Source organism: Alligator mississippiensis, chromosome 2, assembly GCF_030867095.1.
Source record: "Alligator mississippiensis isolate rAllMis1 chromosome 2, rAllMis1, whole genome shotgun sequence".
Lineage (NCBI taxonomy): Eukaryota > Metazoa > Chordata > Crocodylia > Alligatoridae > Alligator > Alligator mississippiensis.
This window is the reverse complement of record NC_081825.1, coordinates 32,827,811-32,848,025: the sequence shown is the minus strand read 5'-3', so window position 1 is coordinate 32,848,025 and position 20,215 is coordinate 32,827,811. Positions and strand designations below refer to the sequence as shown.

Sequence of the window (20,215 nt, the reverse complement as noted above, 5' to 3'; positions counted from 1 at the left end):
GGATCCAAAAATTTGGTGACAGGGTTGCTGCTCCCCTGCTGCCATATTTCCAGACCCAAGGGAGCCCTGAGGGCCACATAGCACTAAACTGGGTATGCAGGATGGCACAGGGCCTGATCCTGGTATGCAGGGCCAGGCCGAGTCCCAGTATGTAGGGCCAAATCTCAGCACACGGGGCCGGGCAGGGGTGAGGCATGATCCCAGTGCATGGGGCCAGGTAATTTTCTACCAGGAAGTGGTGCCAAGGTCTGATCCTGATGTGAAAGGCCAGGCAGAGGCAGCATGGGGCCCTATCCTGGTGTGCTGTGGGGCCCGATTCCAGCATGCAGGGGAGGCACAGGGCGCCAGGGCCCAGCACCAGCATTTAGAGCTGGTATTGGGCCCAATCCAGGCATACAGGAGCCAGCTGAAGCCACATGGGGCCCAATCCTGGCTTGTGGGACCTGATCTAGTCCATGGACCAGACCCATGCCACTCATCTGGCCCACAGGGCCAAAACATTGAGCACCACTGGCTTATAAAAATCAAAATATAAGGCAGTCTAACAGCATATAAATAAATGCCATTATAAATAAATACTTCTGCTGAAAAGAGCACATTTCTTTAAAGCATATGATACACAGTTCTGTTACTGTTGTTAAACATTTGTCTATGTTTGCAAAGGTATGCACAGTGCTTACAGAAATATACCATATATTTAAATAAATAAATAAATATTTAAATAAATAGGAAGTTTGTCACATCAACTATTTTTTCAGAAAAGCAAAAAAATAGAAGTTAGAAACATGGAGATTTTTAGATGAATGATTTGCATTTACATATGATGAATGTTCTCTCCTTACCCCAGGCTAGGAGCTTCCTCTTCATTTACCAGGTCAGAAAGAAGTAAATGGTGTTTTGCTATCAGAAACCGGTTTATCACTGATTCTCTAACCTGGAGGCAAAAGCAATTGCACATCTGATTCAGAATGACTGGAAATACATACAGTCCATTTTTAAAAAAAATGGAAAGCTTTTTCTTAACTCACTTCATAAAAAGGAGGGACACATTAATTGATTCTGGCTTCCCTTTCCATAGTCATTTTGCCAGCAAAAAATGCTAGCCCACGTTAGAAGTAATCTGACTCCTCCAGAAGCAGACTTCTAGCTGTTTTGGATGAATAACTAGTTAGGTAAGATGGAAGAAGGTAGAAAGATGCATGGTCAGAAATTCTTTAGGTTTTCCAGAGTCCAGTGGGACAGATATCACCATCAGAAATTCAACAAATAGCAGCAACTAAGGGTTGAACTTGAAGTAAGGGATGAAGCTGATTAACAAAACAGTTAATGGAGGTGGGGGAGGGGGGGAGGGGAGGCTTGCAGTGTGGGAAGACTGCATTGCTGTTATCTGTGCAATTGATACCGCATGACAAGTACAGCCTTTTGGAGTAAAAGTCAGTCAATAAGACACCTTTTATACGTAAGATGTTTGCAAAGAAATACAATTTAAAAAGTATTCAATGATTTCAATTCCCAGTATAACAAATAATCCCTTAGCGGCAGGCTGAAGTGCATAAGTGAGATTTCTTTTTTTCTGAGACTGGAAGACAGAAGGGGAATGGTTGAATTAGAGGCATACTAGTTTAGTAAACTGGGATTTCTAATCTATTTAAGAGCGTCTACAATATCGACGCTGATATTTTCTTCTAGTGATTTAAGATCTAAATTCATCTTGCCTACGTCTTTATACATCATTGCATTATGCCAACTACTTTCTTATGTTGACATAATACTAAATTGTGCCATCTCTCTCTCTCCTGCTATCTTCAGAAGCTTTGAATTTTGCTAATAGGTTAGACAATGGATATTTTCTAAGATGGTTTGGATAAGAATGATCCTGAGTCAGGCAAGGGGTTGGACTCTGGAGGTCCCTTCCAGCCCTATTTCTCTTTTGATTCCTTCATTCAGGGATGGCACTTGTGTCCCATTCACAACACCCTTCTGGAGCAAAGCTGTCATGTGCAGCATTTAGAGGGTTTCTATACAGTTTTGGCAGTCCCATATAATGCGGGATCTAGTGAGGTCTAGTGAATTAGGCCATAAAAGGGGCTGAACCTATCTTTGCCTGCAATCAATTTTAATATAATTTGGGAATGTAGTTGGCAATGTACTCTTGAGGGTTATAGCAGCTCATAAGATGGAGTCAACAACTTTGCAAAAAAGCTAACAGTATATTGGGATGTGTTAGTAGGAGTGCTGTACACAAAGAAATGTTTGGATTCTTCTACTATATTCAGCACTGGTGAAGCCTTTCCTAGAATACTGTGTTCAGTTTTGGCTGCTGTATTTCAAGAAAACATGTAGAAAAATTGGAAAATGTCCCTTAAAGAGCAACAAAAATTATTAAAACTCTAAAAAATGTGACATCTTGAGAAAAGCCTAAAAGAACTGGGATGACTTAGTCTAGCAAAGGGAAGCCTGAGCAGAGATTTGATAACAGTCTCCAAATACAAAAAAAACAGTTGTTATTAAGATGATGGCAAGAACTGTTCTCTTTGCCCACGGGTGACTGGATGAGAATGCCAAGAAGCGACACAGCAGCTAGAGATTAGAAAGAGCTTCTTAACAATGAAGGTGATTAAGCTGTGGAACACATCACCTAGATTGCAGATTTCCATTGCTGGAAGTTTTTAAATACAGTTTGAAAATGTTTGTCTAGGATGGTTTAGACAGAGATGGTCCTGTCTTGAGCAGAGAGTTGGACTAGAAACCTACTCTGTTCTCTTTCAAGTCTATTTATCTAGGATTCCACTTTTAGCTTTTTTTTAAAAGTCTGCCTGGATTTCTTCTAAAGCTTCCTTTTGTCAATTTATAAACTGTTATGCCTTTTTACATAAAGCTACTTTCAATGTTGAACATGACTTATGTATAATTTGTAGCTTTCAAAATGATATAGAGGTAAAATACAGTAGTAACTTATTGAACTAGTAAGTCTAGAAAAATTGAAGGATTCACAATTTTTGCATTTCTCACCTTTTGGAGATATTTGGCAACAAAGGCTCTGTGTGCATCTAGGTGATCCTTGCTGTCAATTATATCCCTCTCACGCAGCCTTCTTTCATAATCCTAGGAGCATATACAAAGTTTGTTATCCAATATCCCTTCTAGTTTATCATTTCACGTAAGAAAATAATAAATGTTGAATTAATAAAAACCATAATAGATCAGAACAAACTGATTTGGATGTAAGCAGTGACATTTTTAAAGCTTCAGTGGAAATTTTACGTTTAGTTGCACAACTTCCAGTAATAAAAGAATCCCTTTAAGATAGCTGGAAATCATGTAGTCTAAATTACCACAAATAGTTTGAAGAATTCCTTCACTGCTTCTATTCATACAGCTGAACTTTGACTTGTTAGTGTAAAATGAAGTTCCACTTGAAGTGGAAAAAAGTACTGGCTCACCTATATTGTGAAACTACAACAGAGAGATTTCTGTCTATCACTTTGGTGATGCACATGCCTTCCATGAGGAATCTAATGGAATGGTCTAATGGTCTAATGGAATTTGGCCCCATGGCCTAGATGAGTGGTGCAGGACCAGTCCACAAGCTGGATCTTGAACATGGGGTCAGTCTGGAGGCCTGATTCAGTGCTCCAGTGCAGAAAATCAGCTTCCCCACTTAAGACAAGCATACCACTTTTGGAGAGCTGATTTTTTGTGGCAATGGTGCATATGGTATACAAGTATATAGGGTATATTAAAAGTAAAATTCCTTTCCAGCTTATGGTCTTGTAACCTTTTTGATGCCACCTTGGCCTTTAAAGTAATGAGGAACTGATTTAAATAAAATATTACTAATGTTAAACCTATGCAAGAAAGAAACATTTTACCAGAGACCTTAATATAGATAATCTCAATTGATTTTTTACCTGGAAGATTTTTTCATTGATTTCTCTGTCATTTAAAGGCACCTGCTTGTAGTTTCGGAACTCTGCCACCTCTTTGTTTCTGAGCTGCAGAAGTCGAAATCGTTTTGACCTATTAAGTTCCTCATCTGAAACAAAATTAAATTCTTGCTGCAACTGCTCCAGTCTGAAGAAATCAGGAACATATGTATCTCCACTAGTGGCAACCTAAACAAAACAGGCAAATATGAAAAGTTCAATTTAGAAAGAAAAAAATTCACACTACCATTTTTAAGGAACTGCGTAATTTGATTAATCTGATATACTGTCAAGATTCCCAAAGGAAAAATAATTCCTCTATGCAGAAAAACTAAAGTACTCAGAAACACAGGAAAATGGAGTAGAGAAGAACTGAGTGCATAAAACAGGCAATTTGATATAGAAGTATCTATACAATGATAGAAGGTTGCACTGAGGACTAAAAACAGTAAGATAACCTCTAACTTGTACCTATAGGCAAAGAAAAGGAACTTGAAGTATTAACTCGGGTGGCCCTCTCCTTCCAGACCAACGACGACATGAAGGCCAAACATGTTGCCTAACAGGAACCAGTGAACAAAATAACACTATAAGCCTAAACTAGCCATACGTCATAAATTTGAAGAACTGTGAGAAATCCACTACTGAAAGCAAGAAGGCCCAGTAACAAGGTATCCAGGTTAAAGGGCTTGATTTGCCTCAGCAATTTGTCCAGATGATATAAAGTCAACCTGACAGGCTTGAGGTCTACAAACTTTATGCTTAGTACCTTTCTGGCCTTGGTACCTAACTGAGTGTTCTAGAGAGGTGCTGGCTTCTTTCAAATAAGATGGAATCTAGGACCTGTTATTTTTGTGTAGTTTTTTTTAAAAAGTACATTGACAGAGAAGTTTCTAAATGAATGAGAAAGATGACGTACAACAAACTTATTAGTCACAGCTAAACAATGCAACAGCAAAGATGGGAAAATACAATCAATCTGAAAAGAACCAAAAAACTTCTTCCACTCTGGTTTCAATTAGGAGGCTGATGATCTCATACCTATATACAAACACTACAACATGTTGTTATGGTCACACAGGGCTCAATTCTGTTTCTTTTGAAGTCAACATAAAAAGTACCAATGACTTCATTAGGAGCATATCCAGCATAATTACATTAAACATTTATGAAGAAAGGGCCATACAAATTAAAGTTACACAGAATTTTAATATTTAGGGTACAGAAAGAATTCTCGTTTGGATTTTTTTTTTCATTTTAAGGATTTAAAATCTATGAATATAAATGGCTGATGCTAAAGCAGCAACTTAGAAATACCCAGTGTTACATTAAAAATAACGCAGGGATCCTGGTTTTCCCTGATAAATAATCACAAATTCCCTGATAAAAAAAAAAAAAAAATAAAAAAAAAATAAAATTGCAAATTCTCTAATAAAACTGCCCAAGACCATGATTAAAAAAATTAAAGCTCTGCCCCCCCACACAGCCCCCTGGCCCTGCTGGTGCCCCTCACTCCCCCCCCACATGCTGTCCCAGCCTTGATCATGACACTTGCCCCCCACCCACAACTCCATGCTCCCCCAGCCCTGCCGGAGGGGGCCCCCAGCTGCCAGGGCCAGGTGCCTGGGTCCGTAGTCCCCTGCCTGTGGCAGGAGCTAGCAGCTGCTGCAGGAGAACAGAGCCCAGCTCCCCTCTGCTGCCTGTTTGCTGCAGTGCTCAGGCAGGGGGATGGTTCCCCACTACTGTGCGTACTCCTCTGGGGGGCAGAGGAAACCCACGCCCCCAGATTTGTGTGTAGGATGGGGGTGGGTGCGTGCTGCAGGCTTGGGTTCCCACCCTGTTGCCTTTCGCCGGGGACTCCATAGCCCAGTGGGTGCAACCCGGTGCTGCAAAGAACAGCAGGGCCATGAAGGAAAGTTGCTTGCTTCTGCAAGCTCTGCGCTGCCCTGGCGATGGATCCCCTGTGCAGCACTGGGCTGTGCACAGGGGACACCTCGCCAGGGCAGTGCAGAGCTAGCAGCAGCTAGCAGCTTTCCTGCGTGGCCCAGCTGTTCTTTGCAACACTGGGTTGCACCCATTGGGCTGCAGAGGCTCCAGGGAAGGGCAACCTGGCCTGCACACAGTCTGGGGGGGGCATGGGTCCCCACTGGTAGTATGCGCAGCAGCAGGGAGCTGGCCCCACTCCCCACCCCCATATGAGACACCTGTGGCCCCATCCCACTCTCTGCTGGGGCACTGTGGCCTAGCATTGCAGCCCTGGGCTCTAAACCCCATGCAACACCCGGCGGGGTAGCAGCCCCAGCTCCAGCCTTACCCCAACTCCCTCCCTCCCTCTCTACAAGGGCCTCAATCCCCCTCCCCCACCCCACTTCCCTGCAGGAGCTGCTCTTCAGGCTGCTTGGCGGACATGTGCATGTACATACATATGGTACCCCCCTGCCTGACCGCCCTCCTCCAGCACTACGCCAACCTGACCAGCACTATGAATGAAAGGGACCTGGAGGTAATAATAGACCACAGTATGAACATGAGAGCCAGCAGTGCAACACTGTAGCCAGCAGGGCTAACAATACCTTGGCATCAATCCATGCATTTCCAGCAAAACCAAAGAAGTGATTCTCCCACTCTACTAAGCACTGGTAAAACCACAGCTGGAGTACTGCATCCAGTTCTGGGCATCACACTTTCACAAGGACGTGGTAAAGCTTGAGAGAGTCCAGAGAAGGGCCACCCATATGATCAGAGACTTGCACGGCCAGCCATAAGAGGAAAGGCTGAGGGATCTGGGACTCTTCAGCCTAAAAAAAAGGCGGCTGAGAGGGGACTTGGTAGCAGTTTACTGCTACATTACAGGTATACATCAAGGGCTTGGTGAACAACTGTTCACCAGGGCACCCGTGGGGAAAACTAGGAGTAATGGTCAGAAACTCCTGGAAGACCATTTCAGGCTCAACATTAGGAAAAACTACTTTACAACTAGGGTGTCGAGACTGTGGAATAAGATCCCTCCAGAGGTGGTACAATTGCCTACCCTGGAAATCTTCAACAGGAGACTGGACAGTCCCCTTGCTGGGGTCGCCTGACCCCAGTTGTCTTTCCTGCTTGGTGCAGAGGGCCCGACCTATGATCTTCCAAGTTCCCTTCCAGCTTTACAATCTATGAATCTCCCAGTCCCTTGCAGGCTTGAACTCTGCCAGGCTGCAAAGGGCTCATTGCAAAACTGCAAAATGCATGGGTTTTTCCACTAAAATGAGAAATCCACATTTTACTCCAGTAAGGGGGGAAACCCATGTTTTACTCCATTTTCCTGTGGGAAATGGAAAAACCAGATCCCTAAATATAAGAAACATAGCTGGAAATTAATTAATTGTAGAATTTAACATTCTTTGGATTATTTCCTAAAAAGTCCTGAACAACTTCACTAATCACAGATTTCCTGACAATGGTTTAAAGTCATCTTACCATAATCAGCTGCATCAAAGCTGCATTGCTTGGGTCATTTGGATCAAGCTTTGCTTCTGCTGCCCATTTAGCTAGTTTCTTCATGTCAGTTAAACCTGATGCACCAATAGATGCAATGGCATCAATATTTTTCAGAGCACTGAAATGACAGAGTTGATATCAGAATGATTTTGATTTGGAAACAGATGCACGTTTTGGTCAATGCAATGTAATAAACATTTAAAACAGTATCTTGGAAAAAATACTTGAACTGTTTATTTCACCAGCCCATAATTTCCATAGTTCACTGAAATACACAATTTGAATTCATACCTGTAATTAGAAGGTGAGCAAGTTTCGGGCATTTTTATGTATGACACAGGGTGCATTTTTATATAAACATCTATAATACAATTAGGTTTGGCAGGATTTGATCTTTATCAGTAAATGTTGATAGATGTTAATTTTACTTCATGCTCACAGACTGACAAAAAAAATCCATTGTTAATGATCTACATTTATAGAAAGAGGATGCAAGAAAAATGGTGGCTGATGGAATCTGTGATGACAGGAAGAGCAGTCCTGCAAAACCATGCTGACTGTAGTTTGGACTGCAATTTCCAGAAATCTCAGGGGCCTGGGGACAAAGGAAGAAGAAGTAACAAAGAAAACAAGGGAGCTCTGGTGAGTGGAGCCAGGACTGATGGCAGCTCTGCCACTCAGCTGGGGACAGTCCTACAGCAGTTAATGTTTGTCACATCAGACAGTTAAACCTCACTATAATAGTATACTGTCATTAATAAATTATCTGTTCCCCACACCTCTAATTTAATGCAATCCTGAATATTTAAACTGATAAAAATCAAAATCAAATAAATTAAAAATAAATATTGATATCATCTGTCAAAAGTATTAAAAAAAAATAAAAATGGATTTTTTGTCAGGTCCATAAAAATGGACCTAGACAAACTGGAGGATTGGGTCAAAAGAAATCTCATGAGGTTCAACAAAGACAAGTGCAAAGTGCTGCACAATCCCATGTACTAGTACAAGCTGGGGGTTGGACTGGCTGGGCAGCAGCTCTGCAGAAGAGGACCAGGGGGTTACAGTGCACAATAAGCTGGCTATGAACCAGTAATGTGCCCTTGCTGCCGAGAAAGCTAACGGGCATACTGGGCTGCATCGGTAGGTGTGCTGCCAGGAGCTCAAGTGATTATTCCCCTCTATTCAGCACTGATGACATCACATCTGGAGTACATTAGGTGTCCACTTTTGGGGCCCCCACTACAGAAGGATGTGGACAAATTGGAGAGAGTCCAGCTGAGAACAACGGAAATGATTAGGGGTCTGGAGCACATGACTTGAGGAAAAACTGAAGGAACTGGGCTTATTTAGTCTAGAGAAGGGAAGACTGAGAGGGGATTTAATAGCAGCCTTCAACTACCTGAAGGGGGGTGTTGAAAGAGGATGCAGTTAGACTGTTCTCAGTGGCGGCAGATGACAGAACAAGGAGCAATAGTCTCAAGTTGCAGTAAGGAAAGTCTGGGTTAGATATTAGGAAGAATTTTCTCACTTGGAGGGTAGTAAAACACTGGAACAGGTTACTCAGAGAGGTGGTGGAAGCTCCATCCTTGGAGGTTTTCAAGACCCAGCTAGACAAAGCTTTGACTGGGATGATGTAGCTGGGGATGGTCCTACTTAGAGCAGGGGGCTGGACTAGATGACCTCCTAAAGTCCCTTCCAACCCTAATTCTCTATGATTCTATGAGTTCTGCCAAGCCTAAATATAATATCTGAGGATAGAAAGGATGTTTTGTTTAGAAGCGGACAGGAAAATTAACAGCTAAGACCACGCTGCACTTGTTTTGTTGCAAAATGTATTAAGCATCTGAATTTCCAGACCACTGGTATATGACAGCATTTAGTACTGAAAGGGCCTTGTTACACATCATGCCTAGGCTCCTCAAAGTGGTAATCAGTGTTAGTTAGCTTGATTTTACAGAAGTCACATGTTCTCTGACTGTTCTAGACCTAGAATCATAGAAAATTAGGGTTGGAAGGGACCTCAGAAGGTCATCTAATCCAACCCTCTGCTCAAAGCAGGACCATCCTCCACTAAATCATTCCAGCCAGGGCTGTCGAGCCGGGTCTTAAGAAACTCCAAGAATGGACAGTCCACCACCTCTCTAGGTAACCTGTGTTCCAGTGTTTCACTACCCTCTTAGTGAAAAAGTTGTTCCTAATATCCAATCTAAATCTCCCTTGCTGCAACTTAAGACACTGTTCCATGTTTTACCCAATGAGAACAACCTAGATCCATCCTCTTTGGAATAACCCTTCAGGTAGTTAAAAGCTGCTATCAAATCCCCACTTAGTCTTTTCTTCTGCAGACTAAATTCTCAGTTCTCTCAGCCTCTTCTCATAAGTTATGCACTCCAGCCCCCAAACCATTTTCTTTGCCCTCCACTGTACTCTCTCCATTTATCCACATCCTTTCTATTGGGGGGCAAAACTGGACACAGTACTCCAGATGCGGCCTCACCAGTGCCAAATAGAGGGGAATAATTACTTCCCTTGATCTTCTGGCAATGCTCCTACTAATACAGGGCAATAAGATGTTAGCCTTCTTGACAATAAAGGCACACTGCTGATTAATATCTATCTTATTGTTCACTGTAACCCAAGTCCTTTTTTTTTGCTGAGCTGCTGCTTAGCCAGTTAGTCACAAGCCTGTAGCGCTGCATAGTATTGTTCTGTCCTAAGTACAGGACTTTGCAACTGTCTTTGTTGAACCCCAGGAGATTTCTTTTGGCCCAATCCTCCAATTTGTCTAAGTCACTCTGAATCCTAGCCCTACCCACCAGCATATCTACTACACCCCCACCCCCAACATCCATGAATTTGCTGAGGGTGCAATACACCCCATTTTCCAGATCGTTAATAAAGATATTGAACAAAACTGGCTCCAGAACCAATACCAGCTTGATACCGACTGCCAACTAGACGCTGAGCCACTGACTGCTGCCCCTTGAGCCAGCCAGCTTTCTATCCACCTTACACTCCATTCATCCAACCCATACCTGCTCAGCTTGCTTTCAAGAAAGCTGTGGGAAATGGTATCAAAAGCCTTGCTAAAGTCAAGGTATATCACACTGCTTTCCCTGCATTCACAGAGCCAGTTACTCATAAAAAAAGGCAATCAGGTTGGTTAGGCATGAGTTGCCCTTGGTGAATCTATGCTGATTGTTCCTGATCACTTTCTTCTCCTCCAAATGCTTAGAAATTGATTTTTTTGAGGACCCGCTCCATGATTTTTCTAGGGATTGAGGTGAGGCTTACTGGTCTGGATCCTCCTTCTTCCCTTTCTTAAAGATGAATACTGTATTTACCCCTTTTCAATCGTCTGGGACCTCCCCCATGAGTTTTCAAAGATAATGGCCAGTGGCTCTGCAATCATGTCAGTCAACTTCCTCAGCACCCTTGGATGCATTGCACCCAGCCCCATGGACTTGTACACATCCACCTTTTTAAAACAGTCTCTAACCTGTTCTTTCAGCACTGAGGGCTGCTCACCTTCTCCCCAAACTGTCCTGCCTGGTGCAGTAGTCTGGGAGCTAACCTTGCCTGTGAAGACCAAGGTAAAAAAAAAAGACATTGAGCACTTCAGCCTTTTCCACATCATCTGTCACTAGGTTGCCTCCCCTGTTCAGTAAGGGACTCACTTTCCCTGACCTCCCTCTTGTTGCTAACATACTTGTAGAAACTCTTCTTGTTACTCTTCGCATCCCTTGCTAGCTGCAACTCCAACTGAGCTTTGGCCTTCCTGATTTCATCCCTGCTTGCCTGAGCAATATTCTTATATTCCTCTCCTGTCATCAGTCAAAGCTCCCACTTCCTGTAAACTTCCTTTTTCTGTTTAAGCTAGCTCATCGAAGAGTTTTCTGCTAAGCCAAGTTGCTCGCCTGCCATATTTGCTATTCTTCCTGCACATTGGGATGGTTTGTTTGTGCACCCTCACTAAAGTTTCTTTAAAATACAACCATCTCTCCTGGACACCTTTCCCACTCAGGCTCCCAGGGGAACCTGCCATCAGTTCTCTTAGGAAGTCAAATGCAACTGACAAGCAGGGGCATGGAGGACTGAAAGGTAAGAATTCCCACCCCTCCCCACCCCATTCCCTGCATCTCCCCCCACCAGGACTTGCCTCCTGCCACTCAGGGCATCCCAGTGTCTTCCACCCCCATCCCTGGGGCTCCCCCCTGGCTCTCAGGGTCCCTACCTACCTCTGTCCCCCATGTCCCCTGGGTCACTTGTGACTGCCGGCACTGTCCCAAAGGATCAGGCAGGAAAGGGAAATCTGCCTGCCTGACCATTACCATTGCTGAACTGTAGCTGCTCTCCCAGAGAGTGGCAGCAGCTGCAGCGGCTGGGCATATCGGTTCCCTTTCCCAGCCTGTCCCCCAGAACAGCACCAGCAGCCACAGGTGAGCTGGGAGCTGCGGGTAGTAGTGGGGGGTGAGCAGGGATCTGAGGTGCTGAGGGACGGTGGCCCTGATCTGAGGTGCTGGGGGGATGCAACAGGCCCAATCTGGGGCAGCAAAGGGATGGGGGGCAGTGGGCCCAGTCCAGGACAGTGGAGGACAGTGGTGGGGGACGATAAGCCCAATCCAAGCCGGCAGGGGAAGTGAGGGGGTGACTGGAGGAGTGTAGCTTAGAGAGTGGCCACATGTTAGTCTAACATGAGCAGGGTAACAGATCACACAGGTAAACCTACCCTGGAGTGGAATAACGTTAAGATGCCTCAAGGGTACTTAAAACTAGTTTCACATCTTAAAGTGTGGACAATCCCAGTGGTAACAGCTTCCTGAACTGCCTAAAATGAACATGTAACTAAGCCCAAAGAGACACTCCCTCTTACACTGTAGACTTCACCACATATGCTACTGACAGTTTTTTATCCTGAGCAAATTTAGATTGCATGCTGAAGTCATTGATTAAGAATGCTTTGTAATCCAACAACTGTATACTGATGAGGTTATTATTCATGAGGCCCTGTCTATCTCATAGCCATAGCATCTTGTATCAAATTTTTTATGAGTTTACGTTTGCCTGGAGTAAGGTAAGTGCTTAACTAAATGAGGAAGACTGCTTTAAAAATCCCACAACTATGTACCAGGGAGACTACTGTGTGCAAAGTCTTGCTCCTCTTATAACTGTACCATATCATGTAAAGATTTTAATATGTTTGCAATTAAGCTTTTAAATTGAATACATTTTATTTCTGGAATGGTATTTTTTTACTGTTGCACAGAAGATCTATTTAAGGAGTTTCTTCTAGGACTATCAGAAATTACACATCTGTATGGGTATCATCATTCTACAGAGAAAGGCATTAAGGTAAAAAAAGGGTCTGGTATTCTTTGGCATCAGGATCAAGACCAGTATCCACAGCATTCAAGATGACACCATTTGAAAGAGTGATATGATATCCTGACTCCCCTGTTGGCTTATATACTCAAAAAAAATTATGATAGGCCAAAATTAAATGGAGGTCTCAGCAGTGACCAACCACTGACTAGACAGCTATGTAACAATATCATCTCGTTACCAGTAGTAGTCTCTGTCAGCCAGGTTTGAGGCACCCATGCAGGGCAGCAGTGGGAACATAAGACCTGCCATTTACTGGGTCAGACCATAAGTCCATCTTGCCCAGTATCCTGTGTCTCTCAGTGGCAGAGAGAGGATGCTGAAAGGAAGAGTTAACTGGGTATGACTAGGTGTTTTTCCCGTTCCTCTTTCACTTGCAGCCTCCAGCATTTAAGATATAGGACAGGGATGCCCAACCCCTGGCCCATAGGCCATATCTGGCCGACAGTCATGGCATCTGGCCCGTGGGGCTCTTCAGAGGTCAAGATATTGGGTGGAGGTAGGGGAACAGAGCAATTAATACAGTCACCGTGCCCCCACTGCAACATTTCTAAGTCCTGCATGGCCAGATCATGGCCAGACCACTTCCCCTCTCTGCTGCACAGCCAGATCAGGCCCGGGCTATGGCCCCTCTTCCCTGCATGGCCTCCTTTCCCCACATGTCTGGGCTGGGCCAGGCCCAGAGCCACACACCCTCCCTCCATGCAGTCAGATCAGGCCCCACTGTGCCCAGCCCACGTACCAGGGGGGCAGATCCAGCCTGCAGATGGACCTTGCACCACCCATTTTGGCTCATGGGGTGAAAAAGTTTGACACCACTGGTGTAGAAAGTCCTGATTCAGAGGCTGTATCCCTAAATCCCTTGCTCAATAGATATTTATGCTCCTTTCCTCCAAGAATTTACCCAATGGGGCCTTTATGAATCTGGCTAAAAACTGTCAGCTTCCACTATATCTAGTGGCAATAAGATCCACATTTTAATTACATGTGGTGTGAAAAAGAACTTTGGTTAGTTTCAACTTACTATCTACCAGTGTCATTTTATGACCCCCTAGTTCTTGTATCTGGCACCTGGATAAAGGCACATGCTTCTACAAGTGTCAGGTATTTTTCTTAAGCCTTTGTCAGAGACGGTGGGTGTTGGCTACAGCCAAGGCTGGGGATTTTGACTGGGGTGTGCCAGTGCTCCTACTGGGACTCAAAACCAGAGGCTCCTCGCTAGAGGGTCTTGCCTTTCCACTCAGGGTGAGATCAATAGCCGGATTTGGTGTCAGGAAGGAATTTTACCTCAGGGTTAGATTGATATGAACTATGAGGGTTTTTGTCTGCCTCTGTATTAGGGGGCATGGCACTTTTTCTTGGGATCTCCTGAGTGTATTAATAACCTTTACAGAAGCAGGATGCTGGCCACCATGATCCCCTGGCTTTACCTGTGCAAGGTTAGGGTGTTATGTCTTGTGTTGTATCAGGGTTGACTATGTAGTTTTACTAAGAGGTTAATTCATGGATTTGTATGAGATAGTTTGAGCAGGGTGGTGAACCAGATGACCTCTGGAGGTCCCTTCCAGCCCTACTGCTCTATGATTCTATGATAGTAAATCACAAATCCCTATTTACTTTCTTTTTACCATTTAGTATTTTGTAAGCCCCTATCATGCCTCCCCAAGCGTCCCCTTCTAAAATGAATAGACCTAGCCTCTCTAGTTTCCCCTCTTATAAAAGCCTCTCTATACCGCTAATCAGGTGTGGATGTACCATAGATTTATAAAGAGGCATGATACTTTCTACTCTGTTTATAAATCCCTTCTTAATCTTTTTCCTGTGTGGTAACAGCTAACATAGAGCCTGTCACAGTGTAGGTACAGTTTGGGATATTTGTGCTCATGTGCTTCACTTGACCCTTACCTACAATGAATTTTATTTGTCACTTAGTTGCCCATTCACTCACTAGTTCCAGATCCTTCTGTAGTTCCTCACAGTCCACCTTGGTCTTTACCAGTTTGAATAATTTTATGTCATCTTCAAATCTGGCCATCTCACCCCTTATTCCAGATCATTTATGAATATGTTAAACAGCACTGGTCCCAATACAGGGAAGCCACTTACACTTGGAGTATTCACGATAAAGGTGTAGAGAAACAGGTCGTCAGTCAGTATAGCACTTTTCAAGCATTGTGTTCACTGTACTAAGAACACTGCTGCAGAACTGTCCAGGAGGGGAAGAGATTATAGATTCATAGATGTTAGGGTCGGAAGGGACCTCAATAGATCATCGAGTCCAACCCCCTACACAGGCAGGAAAGAGTGCTGGGTCTAGATGACCCCAGCTAGATACTCGTCTAACCTCCTCTTGAAGACCCCCAGGGTAGGGGAGAGCACCACCTCCCTTGGGAGCCCGTTCCAGACCTTAGCCACTCGAACTGTGAAGAAGTACTTCCTAATGTCCAATCTAAATCTGCTCTCTGCTAGCTTGTGGCCATTATTTCTTGTAACCCCCGGGGGCGCCTTGGTGAATAAAACCTCACCAATTCCCTTCTGTGCCCCCATGATGAACTTATAGGCAGCCACAAGGTCGCCTCTTAACCTTCTCTTGTAGAGGCTGAAAAGGTCCAGCTTCTCTAGTCTCTCCTCGTAGGGCTTGGTCTGCAGGCCCTTGACCATACGAGTGGCCCTTCTCTGGACCCTCTCCAGGTTATCCGCATCCTTCTTGAAGTGTGGCGCCCAGAATTGCACGCAGTACTCCAACTGTGGTCTGACCAGCGCCCGATAGAGAGGAAGTATCACCTCCTTGGACCTATTCGTTATGCATCTGCTGATGAACGATAAAGTGCCATTGGCTTTTTTGATGGCTTCATCACACTGCCGACTCATATTCATCTTGGAGTCCACTAGGACTCCAAGATCCCTTTCCACCTCTGTCCCACCCAGCAGGTCATTTCCTAGGCTGTAGGTGTGCTGGACATTTTTCCTCCCTAGGTGCAGCACTTTGCATTTCTCCTTGTTGAACTGCATCCTGTTGTTTTCTGCCCACTTGTCCAACCTGTCCAGGTCTGCCTGCAGCTGTTCCCTGCCCTCCAGCGCGTCCACATCTCCCCATAGCTTTGTGTCATCTGCAAACTTGGACAGAGTACATTTCACTCCCTCGTCCAAGTCACTGATGAAGACATTAAAGAGTATCGATCCAAGGACCGAGCCCTGCGGGACCCCACTGCCCACACCCTTCCAAGTCGAGACCGACCCATCCACCACGACTCTCTGGGTGCGACCCTCCAGCCAATTCGCCACCCACCAGACTGTGTAGTCATCCAAGTCACAGCCTCTTAACTTGTTCACCAGTATGGGGTGGGATACCGTATCGAAGGCCTTCCTGAAGTCTAAGTATACGACAGCCACCCCTCCTCCTGTGTCCAGGTGTTTCGTAACCGGGTCATAAAAAGAGACTAGATTGGTCAGGCACGATCTGCCTGCCACAAACCCATGCTGGTTTCCCCTCAGCATAATTTTTACTGTTGGGCTCTCGCAAGTGTGAGCCTTGATAATTTTTTCAAAGACTTTGCCAAGGATGGAGGTGAGACTGACTGGCCTATAGTTGCCCGGGTCTTCCTTCCTTCCCTTCTTGAAAATGGGGACCACATTGGCCCTTTTCCAGTCCTCCGGGACTTGGCCCGTGCGCCACGAGTGTTCAAATATTCCCGCCAGTGGCTCTGCAATGATGTCAGCCAGTGCCTTCAGCACCCTCGGATGGAGCTCATCCGGGCCTGCCGACTTAAAGGCATCCAGTTCTTCCAAGTGACTCTGCACCGTCTCAGGGTCTACGCATGGAAGTTTGGTGCCTTGCTGCTGCCTCTCTACAACCCCAGTGAGAGACTTGTCGTGCCCCTCGCTTAGGAACACTGAGGCAAAGAACTCGTTGAGGAGTTCAGCCTTGTCCCCCCTGTCCGTCACCAATTGTTTCTGCCCATTTAGCAGGGGTCCTATTCCTCCCTGGGCCTTCCTTTTACTCCCTATATACCTAAAAAACAATTTCTTGTTATCCTTTACTTGGGATGCCATCCTCAGCTCCATGGTAGCTTTGGCCTGTCTAACTGCCTCCCTACAAGCACGAGCAGAGGAGGTATATTCATCTTTGGTGATCTCTCCCTGTTTCCACTTTTTTCCATTATGTAAATGAATCTCTAACCCTTCCATTCCACCACTCAGGATCTTCCAAATTTAAACCAGGGCCGCTTGTTCACATGATGGGGGTTTACTTCTCCTAAACAGGAACGGTTCTGCTCCCCACCTCAGCACAGGCTGCCCATGGCCAGAGAGTGAGCTGCTGCCAGGCTGAGGAGCTCCTGAGCTACAGGGGACCTGGTCCTTCCCTCCATGGCAGCGGTGCCCCCTGGGGCCACCAGGGCAGGGTACTTGCAAGCCAGGTGCTGGCTCTGAGCTGAGGCAGCCCCCACCAGAAAAACAAAAGAAAAAAGTAGGCCCCTTGCTGTTTAAGACAAGATCCCCCCATTTAACATGGGGGGGAAAAAACCCTTTTCTTAGAATCACACGTGAGGACGGTGGAGGGGGGGGCAGCCAGCTGTTGTGGTTCCAGCTTCAGCCCCTACCTGGGGTCAGGGCCATAGCTGCAGCTGCTGCCTGCTCTTGCTGTCTCTGCACCCTGCTATCTCCCACCCTGCAGCCTCTTCTCCGTTATCTCCCCCCACACACTGTCTCTGCTTCCCCGTCTGCACTCTCCCTGACCCCCACCCCCCAGACGCACACTCTTGCTCTGGACCAGAAGACTGTGAATGCTGCAACCTGGGGCACTGAGCAAAGCCCAAGCTCGGCTCTGCAGGAGCAGCATGTAGCCCATATGGCTTCTATCGGGGGCTAGACTGGGGCTGTGGTCAGTTCCCCAAGCTAGAACAGGGATGAAGTCTGCCAGCATGGAGCAAAAGCTAGAGGGGAGGGAGAGAGTAGGGACTGGGGGGGGGGAGTGGGGGAAACAGAGGCTAGGAGGGGGAGAGGAGGGACAGAAGCTGGGAGAAAGGGGTGAATGGGGGCAGGCAGAAGCTGGGAGGGGGAGGGGGCCAGGCAGAGAACAGGCACAAGCAGGGGGTAAGCAGCTGACCTCCCCACAACACCTGCATCCCCATTGCCTTCCCTCCTGCAGCAGTGGGAGGGATGGATTAAAGAGGGCCTTCCTATAATTAGATTCTACATACAGAAAATTATAACAAATATATCAATTTTCCATGTATATAATCTCATTATAAGGGGGTTGTCTTAAATTCAAGGTTGTCTTAGATCTGAGTAAATACAGTATTGCTTGAAAATGAAAGCCACTTGTTCTTTCCTCAATACTTTTAAGCACCAAAATACAAATCTATAAAGTTTCTCAACAAGTCATTGCTCAATATTACCTTGGAATTCCTGCATTCTGCTGAGATACTGGAGGAATTAAAGGTATGCCATTTTCTCCAACAGCCCAGGAAATGCTATTGGACACTTTGCCAGAGGTCATTAGAGTAATTTTATTACTACCATCAGCTTCAAATGAGAATGGCACACCTACAAGAAGAACAAAAAGAACATATGATGATCTTTCCTTTATGTTTCAGGACAGCAATACGCTATTGGTATTAAACATTAATTTGGTATTTGTGAAAAGAATGCATATGTTAACACCAATCAGTACCGATATTATTATGAAAGATCCAATCAGTACCAATAATTATTTTCCTAATTCTTAATTTCTTCATCCATCAGCACAAACGTTTTTTTTTTCCTCAGCAGTAATGAAAAAGGAAGGAAAGCTTAAAAAGTCCATCCTGACAGAACCATGATGTGCATATTTCTACACATCCAAGTTCTACAGTGACCTCTTGTCCTCCCACTCTTCAACACTTACGTCTTTCACCTTGTGTTGAATTGCTTTCTCTTTCTATGTGGATGGCTCCTACTCTTTTGCCCTACCTAAGTTACTGCAATTTACATGGGTCATTCATTTTATGACTTTTTCTGCCCTTGTTCACCTTTTTGTACTACTATTTTTTATCTTCATGTTCTTACTTTATTTGACTTAAGATTGCAAACTCCTTGGGGCAGTACTTTTTGTTAATCTCTGAAGAATCTTTAAAGCATCATATAAATTTACAGTACTATATAAATTTTTATTAAAGCAATAAATAATAATAATGATGATGGAGCCTGAAATGCTGGGACTCTAAGCCAACCGAGAAAGAAACTATTAGAATTTAATGTTGTTAAAAGTCAAGACAAGTAATAAAAAAGTGTTTTAGAATATGTAAGCAAAACAACTAGTACATGAATATATTTACAGGGCCATCAGCTGCTGCAATTCATTAAAATCAGTGGAGCTACACTGATTAATACCATCTGTTTATTTCCTATAGTCAAAGCTTTGGAGAGGGCCATATTTTTAAATACTGAAAAGTAACTAGACTAAAAAGAGCTCCTCTGAAATTTTAAACAATGTAATAAAAATGTATTTTATTACAGAAAAACTAGAAGTACTTTAAAAAAGTATGTGGAAGAAATATCCCATTACAAACTTAGCTAATAATGTGAACTGAGACTGTTTTACATAATTCATTTTCAGAGTTTTTATGCCAGAGATAAGGAGAACATCCTTAACAGAAAGAAATATATTTTATGTACTTGGTTAAAAAGTAATGCAGTGGGAGGAATCTTAGGACAAAACAGTCTAATAATGAATTACTCAGAGTAAGTAATAACTCATACCACTCCCGACTCCTTCATGGTCCAACGTCACACGCTGGTTGCTGCTAAACTCGATTTCTTCTACAGGAGCTCTACCAGTAAGAACTGTAGTCTCAGGAATGGGTACAAACACTTCTGCTACCACGTTAGGGCTGCTGAGCCCTACTGTTTCATATATCTGAAGTAAACAGAGACATAAAAGGTAACATCCTACATTCAGTTCTTGATAATACACCTTATATACCTGAATCCACAATGATCCAGAATTTAAGATGACCCCCAATAATTAGATTCTGTACATGTTATAGGGCCAGGCAGGGGCCATGCTCCATACCCCAGGCTGGAGCAGGACAGAACATGCCAAAAATGGAGGAAGGATAAGGGGAGAGGTGTGGGGGGGGGGCTTGAGGTTACAGTGGGAAGAGGTAAGGGATGCCGAGACAGCAGGGAGGAAAGAGGCAGGGCAGGCAGCAGCTGCAGCTCCAGCCCAAACCCAGGGTCGGGGCCAAAGCTGGATCCAGAGCAACTTCCTGTCCCCTGCCATGTTACATTCAGTTCTAAGACAAGGGGCTTCCCCCTCCCCTCCCCCGCATGCAAAACGTGAGGGGAGGAGAGGGGGCTTGTCTTGGAATTGAGTAAATACAGTAAATAAATCAGAGGCTGTTCAGAGAAAAGCAGTTACTATGATTACAGGATGAAGA

The 20,215-nt window shown here is 44.6% G+C and overlaps 1 protein-coding gene across 4 annotated transcripts in view; it reads right to left on the bottom strand.

Annotated features, from left to right (window-relative positions):
• CC2D2A (coiled-coil and C2 domain containing 2A) overlaps positions 1-20,215 on the bottom strand; it is a 141,905-nt gene that overhangs the window by 38,977 nt on the left and 82,713 nt on the right. For all 4 annotated transcript variants that reach the window (XM_059721590.1, XM_014607614.3, XM_019479844.2 and 1 more), the window contains 6 exons: positions 19,536-19,692; positions 18,194-18,341; positions 7,389-7,527; positions 3,912-4,115; positions 3,013-3,105; positions 843-934 (listed from right to left, as the gene is read on the bottom strand). In XM_059721590.1, coding sequence (XP_059577573.1) covers positions 843-934; positions 3,013-3,105; positions 3,912-4,115; positions 7,389-7,527; positions 18,194-18,341; positions 19,536-19,692 — 833 coding nt within the window. The remainder of the gene's footprint in view (positions 1-842; positions 935-3,012; positions 3,106-3,911; positions 4,116-7,388; positions 7,528-18,193; positions 18,342-19,535; positions 19,693-20,215) is intronic.